This window comes from Podarcis pityusensis, assembly GCF_964106645.2.
Source record: "Podarcis pityusensis genome assembly, chromosome: 10".
Lineage (NCBI taxonomy): Eukaryota > Metazoa > Chordata > Lepidosauria > Squamata > Lacertidae > Podarcis > Podarcis pityusensis.
In genome coordinates this window covers 4,052,451-4,075,828 of record NC_138035.1, presented here as the reverse complement: position 1 = coordinate 4,075,828, position 23,378 = coordinate 4,052,451, and the positions used below count along the sequence as shown (strand labels likewise).

The 23,378-nt window shown below is 46.4% G+C and overlaps 3 protein-coding genes across 9 annotated transcripts in view; 2 read left to right on the top strand and 1 right to left on the bottom strand.

Annotated features, from left to right (window-relative positions):
• LOC308486216 (uncharacterized protein) overlaps positions 1-7,067 on the top strand; it is an 86,745-nt gene extending 79,678 nt beyond the window's left edge. For 5 of the 7 annotated variants that reach the window (XM_081022739.1, XM_081022744.1, XM_081022741.1 and 2 more), the window contains 2 exons: positions 2,575-2,719; positions 3,232-7,067. In XM_081022739.1, coding sequence (XP_080878865.1) covers positions 3,374-6,031 — 2,658 coding nt within the window. In that variant the 5' untranslated portion in view covers positions 2,575-2,719; positions 3,232-3,373 and the 3' untranslated portion in view covers positions 6,032-7,067. Of the gene's footprint in view, positions 1-2,509; positions 2,720-3,231 lie in introns of all 7 variants that reach the window. The other 2 variants (XM_081022743.1, XM_081022745.1) reach the window with 2 other exon arrangements.
• Positions 1-23,378, bottom strand: part of LOC308486268 (uncharacterized protein) — a 157,083-nt gene that overhangs the window by 116,929 nt on the left and 16,776 nt on the right. The window lies entirely within an intron of this gene.
• Positions 11,392-22,809, top strand: LOC308486263 (uncharacterized protein). The gene is made up of 3 exons (XM_081022873.1): positions 11,392-11,613; positions 17,782-17,926; positions 19,748-22,809. Exon 3 carries the CDS (start codon positions 19,929-19,931, stop codon positions 21,852-21,854), a length of 1,926 nt encoding a protein of 641 aa, XP_080878999.1. The 5' UTR covers positions 11,392-11,613; positions 17,782-17,926; positions 19,748-19,928; the 3' UTR covers positions 21,855-22,809.

The following is a 23,378-nucleotide window of genomic DNA, read 5'->3' as shown; positions in this document are numbered from 1 at the left end:
CTCTTATTCTTTGTAGGCAGTGTCAGAATGACTGACAATTTGAGATTCTTCCCAGTCAAAGGACCCATTTTCATGATAGACAGTGCCTGTGGCTGGAGGTTCTACATACAAGGTGTGCCTATACAGGCCAAAGACTGCCAATATTACCACAGCTGAGGTGTGAGACCTCCCCTAATTTACAGACTGTATGTGAATGAGAGTTTCAGGGTGGGATTATCGTTTATGGCATCCCTGTGATTTTCTCCACCCATAACATTTCATGAACTGATATTGCAGTACGAATTCCAATATAACTACAAAAACAACAACAATATAATAAGAATGATTGTAGTATTTCTACCTTACCTAACTGGCTGGGTTTCACCAGCCACTCTGGGCAGCTCACAGTACATATAAAAGACAGTAAAACATCAGACATTCAAAACCTCCTGATACAGGGCTGCCTTCAGCTGTCTTCTAAATGTCAGATAGTTGCCCATTTCCTTGCCCTCTGCCTGCTTCCCTGTAACTTCGCTTCTCAATGGGATGGGGGGGGGTGAACCAGCAGAAGACCCTTGAAGGAGGACCTCAGTGTACAGACTGAGCGATGGGCATGGAGACGCTCCTTCAGGTCTACAGAGAGTGAGGCTGTAGGGCTTTAGGTCAATGATCTTGCTCCTCCACAATGATCTCCAGAGCAAGTCCGACATACAATTAGCAGAGTAGGAAAGAAAGGTCAGAGACAGCAAAAAATTCCTTCAGCAAATAAATTTGTGACTGAAGGCATAACAGGAATCTATGCCTGAAAAGTGCAACCGAGGCAATTTAAAGGTCAGCATCAACAATGTGAATCGTGCTCAGAAATGTACTGGAAATCAGTGAAGATCCTTTCGGACTGGTGTTATGTTGTCTCAGCGGCTGCTCTCATTCTGTTGTCTAGCTGCCACATTCTGGATTAGTTGCAGTTTACGAGTCACCTTCAAAGATGGCCCCATGTAGCACATGGCAGTAGTCCAAGCGGGAGATCACCACAGCATGCACCACTTTGGGGAGACAGTCTCCAGGCATGTAGGGTCTCAACCAGCATACCAGATGGAGCTGGCAGACAACTGCCCTGGACACAAAATTGACCTGGGCCTCCATGGACAGCTGTGAGTCCAAAAGGCCCCCCAGGTTGTGCACCTGGTCCTTTGGGGGCACAGTTACCTCCATCAGGTCTAGGGAGTCTTCCACATCTGCCTGCCCCCTTTCCCCCTGGGACAGTATTTCTGTCTTGTCAAGATTCAACCTCAATCTGTTAGCCACCATCCATCCTCCAGCTGCCTCCAGAAACTCATACAGGACCTTCACTGGTTCCAATTTAAAAGAGAGGAAGAGCTGGGTATCATCCACATACCTGTTATTCTTTGAAGGCAGTGTCAGACTGACTGACAAGCTGAGATACAACCCATCATCATCCAATGATAGCCATTGCATGAATCTTCCCAGTCAAAGGACCCATTTTCCTGATAGACAGTCCCTGTGTGGCTGGAGGCTCAACATACAGGGTGTGCCTATACAGGCGAAAGACTGCCAGTATCAGCACAGGCGAGGTGTGTGTTCCCCCCACCAAATTGACTGGCTGTGTGTGAATGAGAGTTTGTGGGTGGGACTATCGTTTACGGCAACCTTGCTACCACAAGTGAGAGCCCAGGTGTCAGAACACTCATCCCCCAACACCATGTTCTGGACATGGCCCAGGAGGAAGGAGGGGAACCACTGCATAGCAGGCCCCACAGCTCCCCTAGAGGGTCCAGAAGGATACCAAGGTCAAAGGTCTCCAAAGCCGCTGAGAGATCCAGCAGAACCAGGAAACAGCTTTCCCCTCGGACTCTAGCGCATCGGAGATCATAATCCAGCGCAACCAGCGTAGTTTCAGTCCCATGATGAGGCCTGAATCCCAATTGGAAGGATAATGGTGGAAGAAGCTTTCGTGGTCCTGCACCCACAAAAGCTCCAGGCACAATATTTTATTAGCTTTGAAGGGGCCATCGGATACTTGGTGGTCTTTTATTCAAAAGACAAATACTCTGATTAGTTTTTAATTGATGTATGATATAAACAGCACTTCTGTTTTACATATTCCACATTGGAGAAATTTTGATACACAGGTCTGAGATCATCGCTCCCCCTGAAACTGCTGTGTTAGCAGCACTGTGAGCCTGGGCAGTGTGTTTGGGGGTCCTGGGCTGCCTAGACAACAAGACCCCCTTCTCAGCCTGGCTTATATGGTCCCAAAAAAGCAGAGCAGTACGTTAGGCACCAGCTTGGCTGCAGGAGTGAGTGGAAGGAGGTGTGCAGGGCACCATCCAACCATCATAGAAATTACACTCTGGATTTCTCTAGGTTTTCCTCCATAGCATTTTCTTTTCCTGAAGATAACTCAAGAGGACGTGAAGGAGTGAACCAAAGTATTACAACCAGAGTTTTCCTTCTCGATGGGCTCCCTTCCCTGGTTGACGAGCCCCATCTGCCCTCATTTCCTCTGCAGAATGGGCAGAATCTGCCTTCTTGACTGTGGAATTCACTGTTGTTCTCATCCTCTCCATCCACCAGGGCCTGCCTTCACCTGCAGCAGAATTCCCTAATACACCAAGGATTTGAGACCCATCAGGTATCCTCACCTGGTTTAGCTGGCTGGTTGAAGCCGTTCCTGGGATTGTGGACCCTGTTCCATGCTGACAGCTTCTGGAAGCCACAGGTGAGAGCTGAGTGCAGGGTGGGGACCAATGGTGGATAAATTACCCCATAAGGTGCATGACATTCCCCCCACCAAAGGTACTACCGCTCCCCTAACACCCAATGACATCGTATGATTATGATCTTTAAGACAGAACAGGAATAAATTCATGTCCCCAGAAATAAAACAACTTCAGGCCATTAGGGAATCAATACTACATTTTCAAGGTACTACACATTCCACTAAGTACAGTTTATCTATTTGCCTTGTATATCCTGATTTTCAGTGTCATTTTAGGATAGTCCTGCATCAGAAGACAGGCACGAGATCAGACAGCACATCACTCTTTAAGGAATCATGCTGCTTTATGAACATTGATTGAGGATTTGGAAAGTTGCTCATGAATTACTATCATTTGACATGGCAACTTCATTTCCTAAAAATTGGGAACATGGGTAGGAGGTGAGGGAGTGTAGGAGACGTTGAAATAGGAGAAGGTGCTAATGGAGCTTGATGTGTTCTCTTTCCCTCAGTTTTCTTCCTTGAAACCAAAACAGGATTTCCTTTCCTCCCACTCTGAAGAAGGAGATGGAGAAGACAGTCAGAACTCCAGGGGATGGGTCACCTTTCATTTCATTAGGAATAGAAATTAAAATGTGGAATATGCTTCATTGAATGAGCACAGATAGTTCACATCAACAACCTCCAACAGGGAAGATACCATTTAAAGGTATGGAGTGCGGAAAGAGCTTTAGCAATAATGGAAAACTTAGAAGACATCAACAGAATAACACGGGGGAGAAAACATATAAATGTATGGAGTGTGGAAAGAGCTTCAGTCAGAGGGGACACCTCAATATACATCAACGGACTCACACAGAGGAGAAACCATATAAATGTATGGAGTGTGACAAAAGTTTTAGTGATAATGGAAAACTTAGAAAACATCAACGGACTCACACAGGGGAGAAACCATTTAACTGTATGGAGTGTGGAAAGTGCTTCAGTCAGAGTGGACACCTCAATATACATCAACGGACTCACACAGGGGAGAAACCATTTAAATGTATGGAGTGTGGAAAGTGCTTCAGTGAGAATGGAAGCCTTAGAACACATCAACGGACTCACACCGGGGAGAAACCATTTAAATGTATGGAGTGTGGAAAGTGCTTCAGTGAGAATGGAAGCCTTAGAACACATCAACGGACTCACACCGGGGAGAAACCATTTAAATGTATGGAGTGTGGAAAGAGCTTCATTCAGAGTGGACACCTCAATATACATAAACAGACTCACACAGGGGAGAAAACATTTAAATGTTTGCAGTGTGGAAAGTGCTTCAGTGAGAATGGAAGCTTTAGAATACATCAACGGACTCACACCGGGGAGAAACCATTTAAATGTATGGAGTGTGGAAAGTGCTTCAGTGAGAATGGAAGCCTTAGAACACATCAACGGACTCACACCGGGGAGAAACCATTTAAATGTATGGAGTGTGGAAAGTGCTTCAGTGAGAATGGAAGCCTTAGAAGACATCAACGGACTCACACCGGGGAGAAACCATTTAAATGTATGGAGTGTGGAAAGTGCTTCAGTGAGAATGGAAGCCTTAGAACACATCAACGGACTCACACCGGGGAGAAACCATTTAAATGTATGGAGTGTGGAAAGTGCTTCAGTGAGAATGGAAGCCTTAGAACACATCAACGGACTCACACAGGGGAGAAACCATTTAAATGTATGGTGTGTGGAAAGAGCTTCAGGCAGAATGGAAGCCTTAGAAGACATCAACGGACTCACACCGGGGAGAAACCATTTAAATGTATGGAGTGTGGAAAGTGCTTCAGTGAGAATGGAAGCCTTAGAACACATCAACGGACTCACACCGGGGAGAAACCATTTAAATGTATGGAGTGTGGAAAGTGCTTCAGTGAGAATGGAAGCCTTAGAACACATCAACGGACTCACACAGGGGAGAAACCATTTAAATGTATGGTGTGTGGAAAGAGCTTCAGGCAGAATGGAAGCCTTAGAACACATCAACGGACTCACACCGGGGAGAAACCATTTAAAGGTATGGAGTGCGGAAAGAGCTTTAGCAATAATGGAAAACTTAGAAGACATCAACAGAATAACACGGGGGAGAAAACATATAAATGTATGGAGTGTGGAAAGAGCTTCAGTCAGAGGGGACACCTCAATATACATCAACGGACTCACACAGAGGAGAAACCATATAAATGTATGGAGTGTGGCAAAAGTTTTAGTGATAATGGAAAACTTAGAAAACATCAACGGACTCACACAGGGGAGAAACCATTTAACTGTATGGAGTGTGGAAAGTGCTTCAGTCAGAGTGGACACCTCAATATACATCAACGGACTCACACAGGGGAAAAACCATTTAAATGTATGGAGTGTGGAAAGAGCTTCAGTGAGAATGGAAGCCTTAGAACACATCAACGGACTCACACAGGGGAGAAACCATTTAAATGTATGGAGTGTGGAAAGTGCTTCAGTGAGAATGGAAGCCATAGAACACATCAACGGACTCACACCGGGGAGAAACCATTTAAATGTATGGAGTGTGGAAAGTGCTTCAGTGAGAATGGAAGCCTTAGAACACATCAACGGACTCACACAGGGGAGAAACCATTTAAATGTATGGTGTGTGGAAAGAGCTTCAGTGAGAATGGAAGCCTTAGAAGACATCAACGGACTCACACCGGGGAGAAACCATTTAAATGTATGGAGTGTGGAAAGTGCTTCAGTGAGAATGGAAGCCTTAGAACACATCAACGGACTCACACCGGGGAGAAACCATTTAAATGTATGGAGTGTGGAAAGTGCTTCAGTGAGAATGGAAGCCTTAGAACACATCAACGGACTCACACAGGGGAGAAACCATTTAACTGTATGGAGTGTGGAAAGTGCTTCAGTCAGAGTGGACACCTCAATATACATCAACGGACTCACACAGGGGAAAAACCATTTAAATGTATGGAGTGTGGAAAGTGCTTCAGTGAGAATGGAAGCCTTAGAACACATCAACGGACTCACACCGGGGAGAAACCATTTAAATGTATGGAGTGTGGAAAGTGCTTCAGTGAGAATGGAAGCCTTAGAACACATCAACGGACTCACACCGGGGAGAAACCATTTAAATGTATGGAGTGTGGAAAGAGCTTCATTCAGAGTGGACACCTCAATATACATAAACAGACTCACACAGGGGAGAATACATTTAAATGTATGCAGTGTGGAAAGTGCTTCAGTGAGAATGGAAGCTTTAGAATACACCAACGGACTCACACAGGGGAGAAACCTTTTTAATGCATGGAGTGCGGAAAGAGCTTCAGGCAGAATGGACACCTTAGAAAACATCAGCAGACACACAGGGGAGAAACTGTTTAAATGTATGGACTGTGGAAGGAGCTTCAGGCAGAGTGGAACCCTTTATTTATGTCAACAAACTCACACAAAAGCCAAACCTTATAAATATCAGGAAAGTAGATAGAGATTCAGTCCTAGTGGAAATTCTACATCAACAGACTCACAGACAGGAAGAACTTTAGGAGTTGAAACCTTTCAAATCATCAACAAACTCAAAGAGGAGAAGCAGTTTAAATGAAAAGATTGCAAAATGTGCTTTATTTACAATGGATTGTTTAAGGAACATCCAGAGACTCTCAGATGTAAGAACCCATTTAGATGTATGGAGTGTGGAATGTCTTCCTCTCAAAGTCCACTCTTTTCTTCACAGAAATGAACTCAGGAGGAAATACGTCTTTAACACATGATGTGTATGTGAAGTTCTGGTATTTATGTGTAAAACTGTATAGTAATGAAATATTGAAGGCAATGTCAAACAATGTGATTATAATCTAAGATGTAATATATCTTTCAATAGAGAAGGGGAGATGGTTTATCTGGATTAGTTGGTGGTCAGTGAGGGCTGGGCGATATATTGTCCAATACTGGTTTCTTGACCACATCGTGATAACCTTTCAAAAACAATTGATATGGCAACACACCAGAGATCACAGTGTGTGTTTCTGGGGTGCTCATTTGTCTGGAAGCAGCCGGCAGAAAGCTTTGCTTTGTGAAGCCCCTGAATATGCTGAGTTGCTGACTTCCCTCCCAGGCGACAGGAAGCGAAAGACACACATCCATTGCTCTGTGTCCTTCCAGCCTCTTTCCTTCCTTGCTCCCTTCTGCCGGTTTGTGTGCCTGACTTAGATATCCTGTGTGCTGTATTTTTTTCCTGCTGAAACTGGATTTGCTCTCAGGAGCTAAGTTTTGTGCCTCACTGGGGACCCAGTGAGAACTGTATGCTTTGAAAGCTCAGTAAAGTATAACTGAAGAAGTCCTGCCTGCTGCCTCTGTGTGTGTTTTTGACCTCAGCATGGGAATTGCTCGACACATGGCCCCTACCCCGCTGATACTTCGCTCATGCCCTGGAGTTGCTGTACTCAAGCATGCAAAATGGGTGCATCTGTGTGTGACTGGTTTTTGCACCAAACTCTCTCACCCCCACCACCGCATGATCTCCAAACACTGCTTCTTCACCAGAACTTCTCCCTGCCTCCTACGCATTCTGAAGAAAACTTAAAATACTGTAATTTAATGGGAGATTCCCCACCCCAAGCCTTATTGCAAGATGGGGAAGGAGGGGCTGCAGCTACCAGGGAAGTCTCTTGGGGGCCCCATCTTCCCTCACGAACCCCATGGGGCAACCCCAGAGTTCCTGCTTATTCTGGGGTTTGGGGAAGATAGTATTTTTCCATAGTCCCAGAAGTTATTATTCTTCCTGCCAGAGGACCAGTGTGCATATTATTATCATACTGAATTTACTGTTGTTGCTGCTGTTGCTCTCATGGACTGGCTGGGTGAAAGGGGGGGAGGCACCAGCTGGGGAACCCTCAAGGGACGAAGGCTCGGAGTCCGGGTGTTTTATGCCCCTGTTACGGAAAAATCTGGGTGCAAGGCTGCTCTGCCACCCAGCTCGTCGGACTAAGTCCGCGGGTCCCTGCGGAAGAAATAAGCTCAGCCGGAGACAGGAGCAAACTGCGGAGATCCCAGTTTATTGCGCAACAGGTTCAACGTGAGATTGAACCCCGAGGAAGGGGTGACATGAGTTTTTGAAACTTCCCTCCGTGTCCCAGAATACAGTGCAAAATACATCATCATTGCATCATGAATATATTAAAGAGGAGTTGAGTTACACAGAAACACGTCATGAATACATTAAAAGGGGGTCGGGTTGGACAGGATTAACATACGGAAGAGGGAGGGGGAGATATGCAGAGCCAGAGATATGCAAAGATAAGCACTTCCTGAGCACCAGTGTCAGAGAACAATGGTCCACATATGCATGGTCTGCCACCTGGCATTGACCGGAGGGAAGGCTTGGCAGAACAATTTGAGGGGATTAGGGTCTTCCTGAGTACGTGACTCCTCGCTTGGGGGATCATGGAGTCCTGTGAGGTGTCATGGAGCCACTGGAAAACTGAGTCAATCGGCGCAAAGACTGAAGAAATCGGAGCAGTGGATGATTTTATATGATTTTTCAAAGGTTTTCAGTCATTTTGCCCATTGTACGTATAGGGTAATTGATAGCGGAAAGGAATAGACATATTCGGAAACAAAATAGATACAAAATAGTAACCAGAATTGAAAGTTTTACGAGGTCGCAGGTTTCGATTCCATTGTTCTCCCAGCGGGGAGCCGTCAGCAGCTTGTCAGGAGGTTAAATGAGGCATGCAAGAGCTCGCTGAGCTAGCTCTGCAGAATAAATGCACGGTTCTGATTGGACAGAACGTGGCCATTGAAAAGAGCGGGGAATACAAATCTGTACGGTCTACTCAGGATACAGATAGAGCGGGGAAAAGCATAGACATTGGGCTTATTTCTCCCTAAGGAAAGGAGAAAGGCACTTTATTATTGGGGTTTGGGGTAGTGTATGGTGCTTGTGGAACAGTGTGGGGGGGCGAGGTGGTCGGACTGGGGAAGGGTCCCTCGAGGTCATCGCCTCGGATCGTGGAAAAGGGTCCCCCCCCTTCCGTATCAGCCCCCAAAGGCTATCAAAACTCCTTTTGTTGTTGTTTAGTCGTTTAGTCGTGTCCGACTCTTCGTGACCCCATGGACCAGAGCACGCCAGGCACCTCTGTCCTCCACAACCTTCCGCAGTTTGGTCAAACTCATGCTGGTAACCTCGAAAACACTATCCAACCATCTCGTCCTCTGTCGCCCCCTTCTCCTTGTGCCCTCCATCTTTCCCAGAATCAGTGTCTTCTCCAGGGAGTCTTCTCTTCTCATGAGGTGGCCAAAGTACTGGAGCCTCAGCTTCACGATCTGTCCTTCCAGTGAGCACTCAGGGCTGATTTCCTTAAGAATGGATGCGTTTGATCTTCTTGCCGTCCATGGGACTCTCAAGAGTCTTCTCCAGCACCATAATTCAAAAGCATCAATTCTTCAGCGATCAGCCTTCTTTATGGTCCAGCTCTCACTTCCATACATCACTACTGGGAAAACCATGGCTTTTACTATACGGACCTTTGTTGGCAAGGTGACGTCTCTACTTCTCAAGATGCTGTCTAGGCCTGTCATTGCCCTTCTCCCAAGAAGCAGGCGTCTTTTAATTTCGTGGCTGCTGTCACCATCTGCAGTGATCATGGAGCCCAAGAAAGTAAAATCTCTCACTGCCTCCATTTCTTCCCCTTCTATTTGCCAGGAGGTGATGGGACCGGTGGCCATGATCTTCGTTTTTTTGATGTTGAGCTTCAGACCATATTTTGCGCTCTCCTCTTTCACCCTCATTAAAAGGTTCTTTAATTCCTCCTCACTTTCTGCCATCAAGGTTGTGTCCTCTGCATATCTGAGGTTGTTGATATTTCTTCCGGCAATCTTAATTCCAGCTTGGGATTCATCCAGCCCAGCCTTTCGCATGATGTATTCTGCATATAAATTAAATAAGCAGGGAGACAAAATACAGCCTTGTCGTACTCCTTTCCCAATTTTGAACCAATCAGTTGTTCCATATCCAGTTCTAACTGCAGCTTCTTGTCCCACATAGAGATTTCTCAGGAGACAGATGAGGTGATCAGGCACTCCCATTTCTTTAAGAACTTGCCATAGTTTGCTGTGGTCGACACAGTCAAAGGCTTTTGCATAGTCAATGAAGCAGAAGTAGATGTCTTTCTGGAACTCTTTAGCTTTCTCCATAATCCAGCGCATGTTTGCAATTTGGTCTCTGGTTCCTCTGCCTCTTCTAAATCCAGCTTGCACTTCTGGGAGTTCTCGATCCACATACTGCTTGAGCCTTCCTTGTAGAATTTTAAGCATAACCTTGCTAGCGTGTGAAATGAGTGCAATTGTGTGGTAGTTGGAGCATTCTTTGGCACTGCCCTTCTTTGGGATTGGGATGTAGACTGATCTTCTCCAATCTTCTGGCCACTGCTGAGTTTTCCAAATTTGCTGGTCAAAACTCCTAGGTCTGGCCAATTAAAGGCTGATATGGGAGCCATTGGGGGCCAGGTCGGTTCTTTCATTTTCTCCTCTCCTCTGGAAAAGTGCTCTTTCTTTTGGGGTTTGATTACTTCTGCCTCCTCCAGAGCCCACAGTTGTGCCAAGAGGAGAGAGAGCCTGATCTCTGCAGCCCCCAGCCCTCAGCCGGACAGGAGCCTTCAAGCAAAACACAAAGTGAGAAAACTTTCCCCTCTTTCCTCACAGCCTCAGTCCATCTTGGCCCAGAAAGAGACAATAAAATACATAGACATACATAGAGCTGGGAGCCTCTTGTTGCGGGGGGGGGGGGTCCTCCCCTCACACACACACAAACACACACATAGCTGGCCCTCCAGCCCCAGCTCCCCTGGCTGAGCTGGAAACACAAGTCTCAATGCAAAGCACACAAAAAGAAAGCTCTTTCCCCAAAATGTACAATTTAACTGTTACCAAAACACACAGAGCACCCCACCTTTTGCCTGAGACACACAGCCCATGGCTCTCTCTCCATTTCAAGGAATGGGGGTCCCGCACAGCCCTCAGGGCACCTCAGCACCCCGGGGATTGCTTTGCTCCGGTGGGGGGGGGAGTATTTTGCTTGCTGAGGGCAGGAGTCACACCCTTGTCACATTGCGGGCTGTCAGGCTTTTAGGCAAGGGGGTGAGACTTGGGTGGGCCAGTCCTGTTCACAGTGAATTCTCAGTCCTTTGGGGTTCATCGCTCCACCACAACCCCAGTTTCCCACACCTTTTAACTACCCTCTTCCCCAAAGCACCACAACAGTATTCACACATCCCCCTAGCTGCAAGGCTTCCCTGCGCTTCACCTTGGAAAGTATCAGGATTCAATCCACCATCCCGATGGATTTCTGTCTTGACTGCGCCTCCCCCACTTCCTGGATTTAACAGCAGCAATACCTAAAACGTGTAAGGATCTAAGCTCGTGGCGTGGGGTGGGGGAGGGAAGGATTTTGCAATATAAACATGGGGGGTGGGGGACACCCCGCTTTGCAAGTGGATTGCCGGGATCAGCCCCTGCCCCATTCTCCTGATTCTCAGGAGGAAGAGGGGAGGGGGGACACCTTCCTCTCCTCCCCGCCCCCCAAATTCCACCCCTTCCGGCACATCCTTCCCACACCCCACTCCCACAACCCCAAATCCCCTCCCCAATATGTTGCTCCTCCTCCTCGCCATCCGACTTCTGCTCCGAGAATGTGTGTGGGGGGGTGAGCCCCCTCCCAAACTGCCTGCTTCTCCCGGAAGTGGAGCTTCTGCGCCGGATTGCTGCTCTGCCCCGTAGCTCTAGGGGGGCGCGCTTTCGGAAAGGGGAGGAGGGGCGGCAGGTAAATCCCCCCCACCCACGTGGATGTTGCCGGAAAGGAAAGGAGAATCGGGAGCGAGGACAAAGAGGTAAAGGGGTCGCGGGGGGAGGCGAGAGAAGGATCCAGAGACCCCCTTGAGCTCCCCAAAGCGCCTTTCGTGGATCTGAATCCCTGCACGCGTGCTGCGAAGGGGGTTTTCCTTGGGCCCTTAGGAAGCCCACCCAGGGGATCCCAACGAAGCCCCCTCGACCCATTTGCCCGCGCAGGCATCCCTGGGACTCTGTGGGTTCCGCGCGGAAAGAGGTGGGCCATGAAAGGGTTAACGGGCGTGAGGGACGCCTGGATAGAGACCCCCCTGTCCTCCCCTGCTCGTCTTGGGGGGGGGGCCCTCCGGACGGAGAGATGGGGGCGCAGGGCGAGGCGTGAGCCGCGCCAAGGGGGGCCTCTCAATGCAGGGGAAACTCTGGGACAGAGGGAGAGGGTCGAGGAAGTGGGGAGGGGGAGCATCCCTGGGGCAGGGGATGGCAGCAATGGGGGGTGGGGGAGAGAGCTAGGTAGACACGTCTTTGGGGACACGTCTCCATCTTGGCGCCCGCGGGGATTGTCTTGGCTTCTCCCTCCCACCCAATTATCGCCCCCCCCTTCAAGGCAACCAAAGGGATCACTGGAAAGTGGGGGGTCGTGTCCCCCCTCCCCTTCCTTCCTGCAAACTCCATCCTCTTACTGCCCCACAAGCCCCCACAAGCCCCTGCCCTGTCCAGACGCAGCGATTCTGCCCAGTCCAACCATTGTTCCCCTGGAGAGGAGAGGAAATCCCGAGAGGAAGGGGGGAGGGGAGAGGCCTTCTCAGAAGCAGCTCTTTGTTGTTGTTTTTTTAATGAATTTTTATTAATTTTCCAAATATAAAACAAACACAACAAAAACAGAAACAGAAACATAAACAAACATAAACAAACATAAAATGGACCTCCCCATACCACCCCTTTTCTGCATCCTTATTTCAAATTTTTCCAGCAACCCTTTAGTCATAAAAATATTTTATCTATTTCATAAATTTAATTTCTTTAACTTATTAGTAACAGCTGTAGTTCTTTGTCTCTTATCTCCCTGACCCCTAATTTTCATCCAAATTACAACAGTTTTTAAGATATGCTTTAAATTTGTTCCAATCTTCTTCCACCGCCTCCTTCCCCCGGTCTCGAATTCTGCCAGTCATCTCTGCCAGTCCCATGTAGTCAATCACCTTCGTCTGCCATTCTTCCAACGTGGGTAGTTCTTGTGTCTTCCAATATTTTGCTAGAAGAATTCTTGCTGCTGTTGTGGCGTACATAAAGAATGTCTTGTCCTTCCTTGGCACCATTTGGCCCACCATACCCAAGAGAAAAGCTTCTGGTTTCTTAGAAAAGGTTCTCTTAAGAACTTTCTTAATTTCATTATAGATCATTTCCCAGAAAGCCTTAATCTTCGGGCAGGTCCACCAAAGGTGATAGAAGGTTCCCTCCGTTTCATTACATTTCCAACATTTGTTATTGGGCAAATGATAGATCTTCGCTAACTTAGCAGGAGTCATGTACCACCTATAGATCATTTTCATAATGTTTTCTCTTAAGGCATTACATGCCGTAAATTTAACACCGGTGGTCCATAACTGCTCCCAGTCAGCAAGCTCAATGTCATGTCCCATGTCCTGCGCCAGAAGCAGCTCTTTGTTTCTGCAATCCCACCCAGGAATCAGCCAGAAACCTTTCCCTCTCTCTCAGGCTTCCATCTTCAAGTGTCTCTTCCACTGCCTGGTTCATTGAGGATGAGGATAATGTACACCTGTCATCAAAAACAGGGGTGCAGAGTCCATGGAATGGCTCTCAGGATTGATACAGAAGTTGCACCTCAAAAGCATTTCTGTTCCTTTTATTCTTTGTAGGCAGTGTCAGAATGACTGACAAGGTGAGATAAAACCCATCAGCATCCAATGATAGTGATTGCATGAATCTTCCCAGTCAAAGGACCAATTTTCATGATAGACAGTGCCTGTGGCTGGAGGCGCTCCTTCAGCTTGGTCAGACTCATGTTTGTAGCTTCAAGAACACTGTGCAACCATCTCGTCCTCTGTCATCCCCTTCTCCTTGTGCCCTCCATCTTTCCCAACATCAGGGTCTTCTCCAGGGAGTCTTCTCTTCTCATGAGGTGGCCAAAGTATTGGAGCCTCAGCTTCACAATCTGTCCTTCCAGTGAGCACTCAGGGCTGATTTCCTTCAAAATGGAGAGGTGTGATCTTCTTGCAGTCCATGGGACTCTCAAGAGTCTCCTCCAGCACCAGAATTCAAAAGCATCAATTCTTCAGCGATCAGCCTTCTTTATGGTCCAGCTCTCACTTCCATACATCACTACTGGGAAAACCATGGCTTTAACTATACGGACCTTTGTTGGCAAGGTGATGTTTTTAAGATGCTGTCTAGGTTTGCCATCGCCTTTCTCCCAAGGAGCAGGCGTCTTTTAATTTCGTGACTGCTGTCACCATCTGCAGTGATCATGGAGTCCAAGAAGGTAAAATCTCTCACTGCCTCCATTTCTTCCCCTTCTATTTGCCAGGAGGTGATGGGACCAGTGGCCATGATCTCAGTTTTTTTGATGTTGTGCTTCAGACCATATTTTGCGCTCTCCTCTTTCACCCTCATTAAAAGGTTCTTTAATCCCTCCCTACTTTCTGCCATCAAGGTTGTGTCATCTGCATATCTGAGGTTGTTGATATTTCTTCCAGCGATCTTAATTCTGGCTTGGGATTCATCCAGCCCAGCCTTTCGCATGATGAATTCTGCATATAAGTTAAATACAGCCTGGCCGTACTCCTTTCCCAATTTTGAACCAATCAGTTGTTCCATATCCAGTTCTAACTGTAGCTTCTTGTCCCACATAGAAATTTCTCAGGAGACAGATGAAGTGATCAGGTACTCCCATTTCTTTAAGAACTTGCCATAGTTTGCTGTGGTCGACACAGTCAAAGGCTTTTGCATAGTCAATGAAGCAGAAGTAGATGTCTTTCTGGAACTCTCTAGCTTTCTCCATAATCCAGCGCATGTTTGCAATTTGGTCTCTGTTTCCTCTGCCCCTTCGAAATCCAGCTTGCACTTCTGGGAGTTCTCGGTCCACATACTGCTTAAGCCTGCCTTGTAGAATTTTAAGCATAACCTTGCTAGCGTGTGAGATGAGTGCAATTGTGCGGTAGTTGGAGCATTCTTTGGCACTGCCCTTCTTTGGGATTGGGATGTGGACTGATCTTCTCCAATCCTCTCGCCACTGCTGAGTTTTCCAAATTTGCTGGCATATTGAGTGTAGCACCTTAACAGCATCATCGTTTAAAATGTTAAATAGTTCAGGTGGAATATCATCACTTCCACTGGCCTTGTTATTAGCAGTGCTTTCTAAGGCCCATTTGACTTCACTCTCCAGGATGTCTTTCTCAAGGTCAGCAACCACACTACCTGGGGTGTACGAGCCATCCATATTTTTCTGACATAATTCCTCTGTGTATTCTTGCCACCTCTTCTTGATGTCTTCTGCTTCTGTTAGGTCCTTTCCACTTTTGTCTTTTATTATGGTAATCTTTGTACGAAATGTTCCTTTCATATCTCCAATTTTCTTGAACAGATCTCTGGTTTTTCCCATTCTATTGTTTTCCTCTATTTCTTTGCATTGCTTGTTTAAGAAGGCCTTCTTGTCTCTCCTTGCTATTCTTTGGAAATCTGCATTCAATTTCCTGTATCTTTCACAATCTCCCTTGCATTTTGCTTGCCTTCTCTCCCCCGCTATTTGTAAGGCCTCGTTGGACAGCCACTTTGCTTTCTTGCATTTCCTTTTCATTGGGATGGTTTTAGTTGCTGCCTCCTGTGTAATGTTACGAGCCTCCATCCATAGTTCTTCAGGCATTCTGTCCACCAAATCTAAATCCTTAAACCTGTTCCTCACTTCTACTGTGTATTCATAAGGGATTTGACTTAAATTGTATCTTACCGGCCCAGTGGTTTTTCCTACTTTCTTCAGTTTAAGCTTGAATTTTGCTATAAGAAGCTGATGATCTGAGCCACAGTCAGCTCCAGGTCTTGTTTTTGCTGACTGTATAGCGCTTCTCCATCGTTGGCTGCAGAGAATATAATCAATCTGATTTCGATGCTGCCCATTTTGTGATGTCCATGTGTAGAGTCGCCTCTTGTGTTGTTGGAAAAGAGTGTTTGTGATGACCAGCTTGTTCTCTTGGCAGAACTCTATTAGCCTTTGCCCTGCTTCGTTTTCAACTCCAAGGCCAAACTTGCCAGTTGTTCCTTTTATCTCTTGACTCCCTACTTTAGCATTCCAATGAGAAGAACATCCTTCTTTGGTGTCATTTCTATAAGGTGTTGTAAGTCTTCAAAGACTTTCTTCAGCACCAGTGGTTGGTGAATAAACTTGGATTACTGTGATGTTAAGAGATCTGCCTTGGATTCGTATCCAGATCATTCTATCATTTTTGAGATTGCATCCCAGTACAGCTTTCGCCACTCTTTTGTTGACTATGAAGGCCACTCCATTTCTTTTACGGGATTCTTGCCCACAGTAGTAGATATGATGGTCATCCGAACTGAATTCGCCCATTCCCGTCCATTTTAGTTCACTGATGCCCAGGATGTCAATATTTATTCTTGCCATCTCATTTTTGACCACCTCCAACTTACCAAGGTTCATGTTTCTTACATTCCAGGTTCCCATGCAGTATTTTTCTTTACAGCATTGGAGTTTCCTTTCGCTTCTGCATTAGATCAATACTATTCTATGACTGAAAAATGCAACTATGACACTTTAAAGGCCAGCACCAATAGTGTGAATTGTGATTGGAAATGCGCTGAGAGGCAGAGAAGATCCTTTAGGACCAGTGATATGTGGTCTTGGCGGCTGCTCCCATTTACTAGTCTATCTGCCCCATTCTGGATTATTTGCAGTTTCTAAGTCACCTTCAAAGGTAGCCCCATGTACAACACATGGCAGTAGTCCAAACTGGAGATAACCAGAGCATGCACCACTCTGGTGAGACAGTCTGAGGGCAGGGAGGGTCTCATCCCGCGTACCAGATGGAGCTGGCAGACAGCTGCCCTGGACACAGAACTGACCTGCGCCTCCATGGACAGCTGTGAGTCCAAAATGACCCCCAGGCTGTGCACCTGGTCCTTTAGGGCCAAAGTTACCCCATTCAGGACCAGGGAATCCTCCACATCTGACCAAAACAGGGCATGCACCGTCTTCACAGGTTCCAATTTAAAAGAGAGGACGAGCTGGGTATCACCCACATACTGGTGAGCACACAATCCAAACCCCTGATGATCTCTCCCAGCAGCTTTGTATAAATATTTAAAAGCATGGGGGAGAGGATGGAGTTCTGAGGCACCCCACAAGGGAGCACCCGGGGCTGAGAACACTCATCACCTAACACCACTTTCTGGACATGGCCCAGGAGGAAGGAGGGGAACCACTGCACAGTAATTCCCCCAGCTCCCCTAGAGGGTCCAGAAGGATACCATGGTCAAAGGTCTCCAAATCCACTGTGAGATCCGGCAGAACCAGGAAACAGCTTCCCTCTCAATATCTATCCCATTGGCCAGGGCAGTTCAAGTCCCATGATGAGGCCTGAATCCCCATTGGAAGGATCATGGTGGCAGGAGCGTTCCTGGTCCTGCAGCCCACAAAAGCTTCAGCCACATTACTTTTATTAGCTTTCAAGGGGCCACCAGATACTTTGTCTTTTCAAATACTCTTACAGTGATGTATGATGTAAACAGCACTTCTGTTTTCCTTGTTCCACATCGGAGAGACTTTGATACACAGGTCTAAGCTCATCTCTCCGCCTGAAACTTCTGTGTTAGCAGCAATGGAAGCCTGGGCAGTGTGCTTGGGGGTCCTGGGCTGCCTAGACAACCAGACCCCCTTCTCAGCCTGGCTGATATGGTCCCAAGGAAAGCAGAGCAGTATGCTTGGCACCAGCTTGGCTGCAGGAGTTGAATGAAGAAGGTGTGCAGGGCACTATCCAAGCATCTTAGAGACTCCACTCAAGATTTGTGTAGGTTTCCCTCCATAGCATTTTCTTCCTCTGAAGATAAGTCATGAGGCAGCAAAGTTTAGGATCAGAATTTTCCTTCTCAATGGGCTCCCTTCCCTTTCCTCTGCAGGATTGGCAGAATCTGCCTTCTTGACCGTGGGATTCACTGTTGTTCTCATCCTCTCCATCCACCAGGGCCTTTCTTTACCTGCAACAGAATTCCCCAACCCACCAAGGATTTGAGACCCATCAGGTATCCTCACCTGGTTTAGCCGGCCGGTTGAAACCGTTCCTGGGATTGTGGCCCCTGTTGCCTCCTGACAGCTTCTGGAAACCACAGGTGAGAGCTGAGTGCAGGGTGGGGACCAATGGTGGATAAATTACCCCAGAAGGTGCATGACATTTCCCCCACCAAAGGTACTACCGCTCCCCTAACACCCCAAGACATTCTATAATTATGATACTTAAGACAAATCAGGAATAAATTCTTGTCTCCAGAGATAACACAACTTCAGATTGAGGTTGAATCCTGACAAGACAGAAGTACTGTTTTTGGGGGACAGGACGTGGGCAGGTGCGGAGGATTCCGTGGTCCTGAATGGGGTAACTGTGCCCCTGAAGGACCAGGTGCGCAGCCTGGGAGTCATTCTGGACTCACAGCTGTCCATGGAGGCGCAGGTCAATTCTGTGTCCAGGGCAGCTCCATCTGGTACGCAGGCTGAGACCCTATCTGCCTGCAGACTGTCTCACCAGAGTGGTACATGCTCTTGTTATCTCCCGCTTGGACTACTGCAATGCACTCTACGTGGGGCTACCTTTGAAGGTGACTCGGAAACTACAACTAATCCAGAATGCGGCAGCTAGACTGGTGACTGGGGGCGGCCGCCGAGACCATATAACACCGGTCTTGAAGGACCTACATTGGCTCCCAGTACGTTTCCGAGAACAATTCAAAGTGTTGGTGCTGACCTTCAAAGCCCTAAACGGCCTCGGTCCAGTATACCTGAAGGAGCGTCTCCACCCCCATCATTCTGCCCGGACGCTGAGGTCCAGCGCCGAGGGCCTTCTGGCGGTTCCCTCATTGTGAGAAGCAAAGCTACAGGGAACCAGGCAGAGGGCCTTCTCGGTAGTGGCGCCCGCCCTGTGGAACGCCCTTCCAGCAGATGTCAAAGCGATAAACAACTACCTGACATTCAGAAGACATCTTAAGGCAGCCCTGTTCAGGGAAGTTTTTAACGTGTGATATTTGTGGTTTTTATGGAAGCCGCCCAGAGTGGCTGGGGAGGCCCAGCCAGATGGACGGGGTATAAATAATAAATTATTATTATTATTATTATTATTATTATTATTATTATTCAGGCCATCAATGAATCAATACCATATATTCAAGGCTGATGTTTCCACTCAGTTATTTCTTTGCCTTTAATATCCAGCTTTTTCAGTGCCAGAAAAGGATAGTCCTGCATCAGAAGAGGGGCTCGAGATCAGGCAGCACATCATTATTATAAAGAACCATTGGGGTGGGTGTTTCTGTCTGGGATTCCCATTTGCCAGCTGCTTTCCTTCCGCTTCTCCTGCTCTCTCCATTCAATGTGAGGCATGTAGATGGAGGTTCATCTCCAAGAATAGCAGCTTCCCTGAGCACCCATTCAGCTGACCCCAAGCACCAAGACTTGTCTCTAGTTCTCTTACCGGCCCAGACCACAGTCCCCGGAAAAGATGTAGACCTGGGCCTCCCAAAATGGTCCACTTGGACCTCCTGAGGCCATTGGGACTGTGAAGGTGACTCATGAAGATCTAGAGGTGGAAACGGGTGGATGGAGGATTATGATGCAGAGGATGGGAAATGTCCAAAGGAATCATGAACCAGAGAAAGAGAGGGCCTGTTCACGGACAGAGAGTAGCTGCCTTTCCTTGTGAGGAAACAATTGATTTGAAAAGGCTGTATTCCAAGATCATGCTGCTTTATTAATGATGATTGAAGATTATGAAAGGTTGCAGATGCATTACTATCATTCGACATCATTGCATCTTCATTTCCTAAAAACTGGGAACATGGGTAAGAGGCGGAGGAATATAGGAAATGTTGAAATAAGAAAAGCTGCTAATTACATTTGATGTGGTATCTTCCCCTTTCTTCTCTTCCTTGAAACCCAAACAGGATTTCCTTTCCTCCCACTCTGAAGGAGATGGAGAAGACAGTCAGATATCCGGGAGATCGGGAACCTTTCATTTCATTAGGAATAGCCATTAAAAAGTGTGAAATGTGGAATATGCTTCACTGAATGGGCACACATATGTAACATCAATGAACTCAAACAGGGGAGAAACCATTTAAAGGTATGGAGAGTGGAAAGAGCTTAAGTCAAAGTGATGAACTTGGAATACATCAACAGACTCACACAGGGCAGAAATTATTTAAATGCAGGGAGTGTGGGAAGAACTTCAGTCAGAGGGGACACTTAACTTTACATCAACGGACACATACAGGTGAAAAACCATATGAATGTATGGAGTGTGGAAAAAGCTTCCATTTCAATGCAAGCCTTAGAACACATCAACGGACTCACACAGGGGAGAAACCATTTAAATGCATGGAGTGTGGAAAGAGCTTCAGTCAAACTGCGCACCTTAGAACACATCAATGGACTCACACAGGAGAGAAACCATTTAAATGTATAGAGTGTGGAAAGAGCTTCAGTCAAACTGCGCACCTTAGAACACATCAACGGACTCACACAGGAGATAAACCATTTAAATGCATGGAGTGTGGAAAGAACTTCAGTCAGATTGGAAACCTTAAATTACACCAACGGACTCACACGGGTGAAAAACCATATAAATGTATGGAGTGTGGAAAGAATTTCAGATTTAGCGGAACCCTTAGAAGACATGAAGAGACCCACATAAGTAAAAAACAATTTAAATGCATGGATTGTGGAAAGTGTTTCAGTCAGAGTGCATACCTTAGAAGACATCAACGGATTCACACAGGGGAGAAACCATTCAAATGTATGGAGTGCGGAAAGAGCTTCAGTGACAGTTCAAGACTCCATTTACATCGACGAACACACACAGGGGAGAAACCATTTAAATGCATGGAGTGCGGAAAGAGCTTCAGTTTCAATGCAACCCTTAGAACACATCAACGGACTCACACAGGGGAGAAACCATTTAAATGCATGGAGTGCGGAAAGAGCTTCAGTTTCAATGCAACCCTTAGAACACATCAACAGACTCACACAGGGGAGAAACCATATAAATGTATGGAGTGTGGAAAGAGTTTCAGTCGGAGTGGACACCTCAATATACATCAACGGATTCACACAGGGGAGAGACCATTCATATGTATGGAGTGCGGAAAGAGCTTCAGTGTCAGTTCAAAACTTCATTTACATCGACGAACACACACAGGGGAGAAACCATTTAAATGTATAGTGTGTGGAAAGAGCTTCCGTCAGTTCGGACACCTTAGAATACATCAACGGACTCACACAGGGGAGAAACCATTTAAATGCATGGAGTGCGGAAAGAGCTTCAGTTTCAATGCAACCCTTAGAAGACATCAACGGACTCACACAGGGGAGAAACCATTTAAATGTTTGGAGTGTGGAAAGAGCTTTAGTGATAATGGAAGCCTTAGAAGACATCAACGGACTCACACAGGGGAGAAACCATTTAAATGCATGGAGTGCAGAAAGAGCTTTAGTGATAATGGAAGCCTTAGAACACATCAACGGACTCACACAGGGGAGAAACCATTTAAATGCCTTGAGTGCGGAAAGAGCTTCAGGCAGAATGCAACACTTAGAAGACATCAACAGACTCACACAGGGGAGAAACCATTTAAATGTTTGGAGTGTGGAAAGAGCTTCAGTTTCAATGGAAACCTTAGAACACATCAACGGACTCACACAGGGGAGAAACCATCTAATTGCATGGAGTGCGGGGAGAGCTTTAGTGATAATGTAACCCTTAGAAGACATCAGCGGACTCACACAGGAGAGAAACCATTTAAATGTTTGGAGTGTGGAAAGCCCTTCAGTCAGAGTGGACACCTCAATATACATCAACGGACTCACAAAGGGGAAAAACCATTTAAATGTATAGAGTGTGGAAAGAGCTTCAGTCAGAATGGAGACCTTAGAACACATCAACAGACTCACACAGGGGAGAAACCATTTAAATGCATGGAGTGTGGAAAGAGCTTTAGTGGTAATGGAAATCTTAGGAAACATCAGCAGACACACAGGGCGGAAACTGTTTAAATGTATGGACTGTGGAAGGAGCTCATTCAGAGTGGAACCCTTGATTTATGTCAACAAACTCACACAAAACAAAAACCTTATAAATATCAGGAAAGTAGATAGTGGTTCAGTCCTAGTAGAAGTTCTAAATCAACAGACTCACGGACAGGAAGAACTTTAGGAGTTGATACCCTGCAAACCAACAAGAAACTCAGAGAGGAGAAGCAGTTTAAATGAAAAGATTGCAAAAGTGCTTTATTTACAATTGAGTGTTTAAGGAAAATCCAGAGACTCTCACATGGAAGAACCCATTTAGATGTATGGAGTGTGGGACATCTTCCTCTCAAAGTCCTCTCTTTTCTTCAAAGAAATGAACTCAGGAGGAAATCAGTCATTGACACATGATGTGTATGTGAAGTTCTGGTATTTATGTGTAAAACTGTATAGTAATGAAATAGTGAAGGCAATGTCAAACAATGTGATTATAATCTAAGACGTAAAGTACCTTTCGATACAGAAAAGGTGAGGGTTTATCTGGATTGCTGGTGGTCAGTGAGGATTAGGGCTGGGCGATATATTGTCCCATACTGGTTTCTAGACCACATCGTGAAAACCTTTCAAAAACAATTGATATGGCGACACACCACAGATCACAGTGTGTGTTTCTGGGATGCTCATTTGCCTGGAAGCAGACGGCAGAAAGCTTTGCTTTGTGAAGTCCTTGCAGATGCAGAATTGTTTACTTCCCTCCCAGACGACAGGAAGCGAAACACACACATCCTTTGCCCTGTGTCCTTCCAGCCTCTTTCCTCCCTTGCTCCCTTCTGCCGGTGTGTGTGCCCGACTTTGATATTCTGTGTGGTGTATTTTTTTATGGCTGAAACTGGATTTGCTCTCAGGAGCTAAGTTTTGTGCCTCACTGGGGACCCAGTGAGAACTGTATGCTTTGAAAGCTCAGTAAACTATTACTGAAGAAGTCCTGCTGCCTCTGTGTGTGTTTTTGACCTCAGTGTGGGACTTGCTCTAGACATGGCCCCTACCCTGCCGATACTTGGCTCATGCCCTGGAGTTGCTTTACTCAAGCGTGCAAGACGGGTGCATCTGTGTGCACTCAAAAGCAAATAAAGTAGGACTCGCCTTTCTATGAGAGTACCTTGGTACTTTGGGTTACAGACGCTTCAGGTTACAGACACTTCAGGTTACAGACTCTGCTAACCCAGAAATAGTACTTCGGGTTAAGAACTTTGCTTCAAGATGAGAACAGAAATCGTGCAGTGGCAGCGGGAGGCCCCATTAGCTAAAGTGGTGTCTAGGTTAAGAACAGTTTCAGGTTAAGAACAGACTTCTGGAATGAATTAAGTTCTTAACCTGAGTTACCACTGTAATGTGTTTTCAAATGTTTTTATTGTTTTTTTAAATTTTGTAATCTGCTCTAGGAGATTCGGATTACAGTAACGATGATGATGATGTTACATTGCTTAACATGCCCCCTCCCCAGTCATGAATACTTGAGGACACTCCTGGGTCCATCATGGTCGCTTGAGG

What these genes read in the sequence shown, in the direction of transcription:
- LOC308486263 (XM_081022873.1), top strand. Translation starts at nt 19,929, where the DNA reads ATGGAGAGTGGAAAGAGCTTAAGTCAAAGTGATGAACTTGGAATACAT.